The 5,924-nt window shown below is 37.3% G+C and overlaps 1 protein-coding gene across 6 annotated transcripts in view; it reads left to right on the forward strand.

Annotated features, from left to right (window-relative positions):
- Window positions 1-5,714, forward strand: part of SYNCRIP (synaptotagmin binding cytoplasmic RNA interacting protein) — an 83,641-nt gene extending 77,927 nt beyond the window's left edge. For 3 of the 6 annotated variants that reach the window (XM_073589628.1, XM_073589630.1, XM_073589632.1), the window contains exon 12: window positions 3,858-5,714. In XM_073589628.1, coding sequence (XP_073445729.1) covers window positions 3,858-3,886 — 29 coding nt within the window. In that variant the 3' untranslated portion in view covers window positions 3,887-5,714. The remainder of the gene's footprint in view (window positions 1-3,857) is intronic. The other 3 variants (XM_073589629.1, XM_073589631.1, XM_073589633.1) reach the window with 1 other exon arrangement.
- The last annotated feature ends 210 nt before the right edge of the window (window positions 5,715-5,924 follow it).

Genomic DNA, 5,924 nt, shown 5'->3' on the forward strand with positions numbered 1-5,924 from the left:
CACCTCCGCCGGTAGCTCCGCCTCAGGGCGCATGACGCTGCATGCGTCCCCTATCTTTATCACTGAGGACGCAGGCCGTGCGCAGTATGCGTCTTGGCGGCGCCTGTGTCCTTTTGACGGTGCGCCGACCAGCGCCAAACGCAACCTGTTACAATTTGGTTGCGCTCCGCGCACCGTCAAAAGGACGCAGGCGCCGCCAAACGCATACTGCGCACGGCCTGTGTCCTCAGTGATAAAGATAGGGGACGCATGCAGCGTCATGCGCCCGGAGGCGTAGTTACCGGCGGAGGCGGGGCTTAGCGGCAGCCATGCGCATGCCGACGCTGCAGCCTTTAACGCAAATGTGAAACCAGCCTTACCGGCCGCCCCAGCAGTTTAGCAGTGGAAGCCGAACATGCACAGTGCTTACAAGCACTTTCCAATAGCGCTTGTAAGCTCTTTCTGTTGGTTACACTGTTCTTTTGATGCTGCTTCAAACAGAATCCGAGAGCTCACAGTTCAGGCCAGTAACATGATCATGCCGTGGATTGAGCAATCTGTGACAGTGGCATTTACAGCACATCGGTGGAGGGCGTATTTCTATGCAACTGTCAATGTTCCCTTGATGTGATCATGGGGCACCGATGGGTTGCCATGATGGCCAGGGGTCTGCTGAAGACTTTAAGACTGAGCGATGAGCTTGAAACACAGACCTGGTGTCTTTCTCTTCCACCCCCATCATGACCTTTAATTTTTTTTTTTTTTTTCTTTTAATAACTAAATTTTAATGTGTTAATCAGCTCATCTATTTCGCTGCAGATGCTGGATTCATACTTTTTACTCTTCCTGTCATGATGGTACTTCAGTGAAAGCCAGCCTGTGCCTGGCATTCATAGGAGACCTTGACTTTAGCTTTATACAGCAATACTATTGCTGTATATAGTAAAGGCAATCACAGATTCAAGTCTCCTAAGGGGACTAACAAATACTGTGAAAAGTAAAAGGGAAAAAACAAAATATCTAAAAGTTCAAAATCAAACCCCTTTTTCCCTATTAAAACGTAAGAAAAATTACACATTTCATATTGCGGCTTTCGTAAAAGTCCATTCTATCAAAATACAAACTATTCCGATCGGTGAGCGACGTAACGAGAATTAAAATCAAAACACCAGAATTTTTTTTTTTTTTCGTCTGCCTCAACACATCTACCACAAACACATCTACCCCAAAATAATAATAAAAACGTTGGATCAGGGCACAAATCAAGCCCTCACACAGCTCCACATTCTGAAATTTCAAACCGCCATGGCTTTTGGAAAATGGTGTCACAAACTTGTGTGTTTTTGTGTTTTGTATTTAAAAAAAAAAAAAAAAATCATTTTAACCCTTCAAAGGACGAAGTGATTTTTTTTATTTTTGTGCTCTCATGGTTTCCTTTGCCTATTTCAAGAGTGATGGCTTTATTTTTCCCATTGACAGTTGTGTGAGGGCTTGTTGTTTGCGGGACAAGTTGTACTTTTGTGACACACCATTCTTTTTATCAACTCCGCAAATTTTTTTCTTTACTACTTATAAGTGTTAATTTTACGGTAAAACTGACCTTGCAAGGATTCTGTAGGTCTGAATGATTATGAAAATACCAAACATGCATAGTTTTGTTTTATTTAAGTGTTGAAAAAATACTTTAAATTACAAGTGTGTTTTTTTCAACACTTAAAACAAAACTATGCATGTTTGGTATTTTCATAATCGTGCAGACCTAGAGAGTCAATGCAAGGTCTGTTTTGCTGTAAAATGAGCACTACAAGTAGTGTAAAAAAAAAATAAAAAAAAATTGCGGAATTGTTTTGTTTTTTTCTTTACTTTGAAACATTTGGAATTTTTTTTTCCTCGCTTTCCACCGCGTCACATGATAAAATGAATGGTGTCACACAAAAGTACGGTACAACTTGTCCCACAAACTATAAGCCCTCACATGGCTATGTTGACAGGAAAAATAAAGTTATGGCTCTTGGTATAAACAAAAAAAAAATGAGAGCGCAAAAAAAAATAAATAAAATCACTTCTGCCTTTTTAGGAGTTAAATTGAATTTATTTTTTTTTTGTATACAATTGTATACAATTTTTTTGTATCAATTCTATCTGATATAGAACATGGAATCAATGGTGCTATATAAATAAATAATAATAACTTCAAATCCCAGGCATAGGTTTATTAGTTAGCATGCATATAAGGGGAGCTTTAGGAGCATTGCATTTTGTAAGGGTCTATCCATATTTCATTTTCATTTCATGATCCGTGTATGTAGAAAGTTGATTCTAGGTGCACATGCGCTGAACATGTTTTTTCCCTCATACATGCTTGCCTATAGAAAAAGTCAGAATAAATCAGATTGGGGGGGGGGGGGAGGAGTGTAAACAGAGCTAGCTATTTTTGTGGCTATAGACCTTCTGGATAGTCTAACTTTCTTGTAAGAGATTTGGAGTTCTGTGTCAAAAAAGACATCCTTCTGTAAAGTTATCAAGAACTTGAAGAGGATTGGCCACTTTCTCTCATTGATGCAACTTTGCTCACAGACGGACCAGTACTTTTGTCCATACAGTAGCTGCTGGTAGAGGAGTATGTGACCAGCCTTCTCCGTCAGCCTCCTCCAGTAGAAAAGCAGCTTTGCTATATAAGGTGTGCTACAGTTGGAGGAGGCTGATGGACAGGTCTGATCCCATCCTTCTAAACCAGCACCCATTGTATAGACAGAAGTTCTGGTCAGTTTGTGAGGAAAGTGTCCAACCCCTTTAATTACATGCCAAGTTAGGATAGACCATCACGAAGATTACCAGACAGATATTGTGCTAACGCAATACCTACTTCTAGTGCATTTTTGTAAGTTTTTCATTACACAGAAGTGAACTCATATCTGCACTGACTTGTAGTATAATTTGTCTACAAGAGTAACTCGTGCAGTTAGGACACCTGTGAAGATGTTGCATAATAGCGGTTTTCCTGCATTCACTCTGTATTTACTGTAATGGAAGAATTTTCCAAAATTAACACTTTATAGTCTAGTCTTTTTTGGAATTTGTCCTTGGTGTAGGAACTAATAAAATATACATCCTGTTGGGCAGAGTCTCTAGTGGGATTTATCACTAAATGTAGACTTGCCGTTGTCCGAGAGGAATATGAACAATGCTGTGTGGTGTTTAGGATGGTGGAATGACATGTTTTAAGTCATGTGGGATATGTACATGTCGCTTATGTGAGTGTTATGGCAACTGTGTTGGTAAACTTGCTTTGTAGAAGCAGAAATCCAGTAATGTGTGAATAAAAATATTAAAAGGACCCAATATCAGGGTAAAGAAATGTCCCCATGGGCACAAGCCTAGTTTGCCCCTCATTATGGGTGAACCGCTGTTGTAGGCATGCTATTACAGTGTGTTTAGTTTTGTTGAACATTTTCAGATCCATAATTTTTATTTTAGTTTTATTATTATTCTTGGTAGAAAGAATATGCAGTGGATGTATGCTAGTTTTGCAGTATGAGGTGTAGTTTGTAGTTTTTACTTTACATTAAAAAAATAAAATCAGTTTGTAAGCGAACGTAAAGTTCTTGACTTCAAAATATAAAAATTACCAAACAGAAAAAAATATCCAAATTAGAAAGTTAGTGGCAATCATATTTTTAAATGCATGCTTTAATTTCAATATTGTGTTATTCCATGCATGGGTATGTTTTTTTTTTTTTTTTTTTTTTGTTTTTGTTTTTTTTTTTTTGTTTTTTAATTGTTGATCTTTTAATACTTTAATTTCTTCTACTAATTTATTTATTTTTTTTCTTTGAATGCATTCTGTGTCTAACTGATGCCTTTTGTTACCTGGCTAGCAGGGAAAAGGGGTCGAGGCCGGTCCTGACCTGTTACAATGAAGACTGACTTGCTATGTGGGATTACACCAGAAGCTTGCAGTGGAGTACTGGTAAGGAAATGAAGAAACCTTTTAAAATATCCGAGATGTATAGGAACACTTTGTCACAGAAGACTTTCAAGCAAAAATCATGGATTCTGATATGGGACTTTCAAACTAATATGTGGACTTTGAATTCCTTTTAACATTTTTTTGCAGTGCAAGTTATTAAATTTAAGTTACCCTAAATCTTCAAATGTGTTCAACAGAGTTGCTTCATGGCCAGAGGCATGGTATATTGATAAGTCTATTTTATAAGCAAGGATAGAAATCTGCGGACGGTAAATTTTCAGTTTTCTTATTAGTGGTTCCAATGGTGTTTACTTTGCCATTTTTAAGCAAGTAGTCCGTTCTGCTTGCTTTGACCATTTTGATCTGAGCATCTTAATCAACATTTGATTGTTTCTAAGCCTGCAGGAATCCTGCCTTAAGCTTCAATGGTTGCAGCTGTAGGACTACTGTCCAATGTTAAGGTTACATTGCGACCCAGACCCTGCAGTTTTAGGGCTGATGTACTGCAGCTATGCAGGTATTTAAAGCTGATGTTTAATGGAACTTCTTAATTAAAAATGGCATAGTAACTTTACACTTAGATTTTAAAAGGTTTATGATGTCTGTTTTGTTCTTTGATATGAAAAAAATGCTTAAAAATGGTGTGGGAAGCAAGGTTCACTACTTATGTCTGTATATCACCATTGGTACCCAATTCATTTCTTTATCACTTATGTTTTTGCTCCCAAAGATTTATAATGAATGTGCCACATGACGAGATAGTGAAGTTTCGGGTGTAATCATCAAAGCCGGTTAGTCAGGCATTCCAGATAGTGGTTCTTTTCAGAACCTTTTTTAAAGGGTTGGTTAACTACCTCAGTAGCAGAGGATTGAACTATACCCTGTGTACTGTATATAGAAAATCATTGTTGATGAAAGTTAGACTTGTTCCGTGTGCCCATGAGGAAGTCTCCGCTAACTGTACCAAATGTAACCTACAGCCTTTAGTATTAAAGGTGATGTAGACTTCATCATGGGCCCCACAACAAGCCTGGCTTTTGTCGTATTTTGTGGCTGAAAAAGCAGCCTTTGCTCTTTCAGATATATTGTACTTATTTGGATGTAAAATAGTTTAGCGAGATGCTACTTTTTCTAAGACATCAAATGTTCCCAAAAAGTACATCGGCAACTTATTCTAAACACTGCAGTGTCCCTTTTGGTCAGTCAGGCGCTCACTGAATATGCCTTTGACCCTGACTTTTTTTTTTTTTTCCTCTGGAAAATATTCAATACGAATTTCTTAAATGAATTACAGAAAGCATATTGGCTGTGACAATGTCTGTCTAGCAAAATGAAGTGGTTATCTTCATGCACTCCCTTACCTTTTTTCAGGTAATTTGTGGGCAAGTCATCTATTTCTCTGAATATATGCCATAGAAATTGTGCTGTACAGCTATTTCTGTAGCCTTTTTTTTTTTTTTTTTTTATATATATATATAAACTAACTTAAGCACCTTGATAAGGGGAAACGTGGTGAATACATCTTTTAATGGAGCACAGTTTCCACTGTTTGAAAACACTTCGCCTCTAAAGGGACACTGCAGGTAAACTACATATTCATTAGGCACCGAAATAGTTGATCAATCCTGTTACCCAATAGCAGTTTCTTATTTCCCCAGCAAATGAAATTTTTTAAGCAGCATAAATAGATCTGTCATCTGTTAAAAATGCTCATGACAACAATCATTTTTTGCATTCCTGCAAATAAAATTGTTTTATACTGTAAGCTGGAGGTGAGTGTAACTTATTTTTGTAATAAAAGTTTTTATTTTTTTTTGTGTCATTAATATAAGTGTATGTTACTCCAGAGATTATTTTGCTTTATAGTCTCACTGCAGTATGTTTACCTATACTGGTTTGTTTTTTTGTTGTTTTTTTGGTTGCCAGTTAGTCTGCAAAAGTAAATCTGTTAGGCCAAACAAATAACTGAATAAAA

The sequence above is a fragment of the Dendrobates tinctorius genome, unplaced genomic scaffold, assembly GCF_039654945.1.
Source record: "Dendrobates tinctorius isolate UK_male_01 unplaced genomic scaffold, ASM3965494v1 ptg000111l, whole genome shotgun sequence".
In the NCBI taxonomy this organism is placed as follows: Eukaryota; Metazoa; Chordata; class Amphibia; order Anura; family Dendrobatidae; genus Dendrobates; species Dendrobates tinctorius.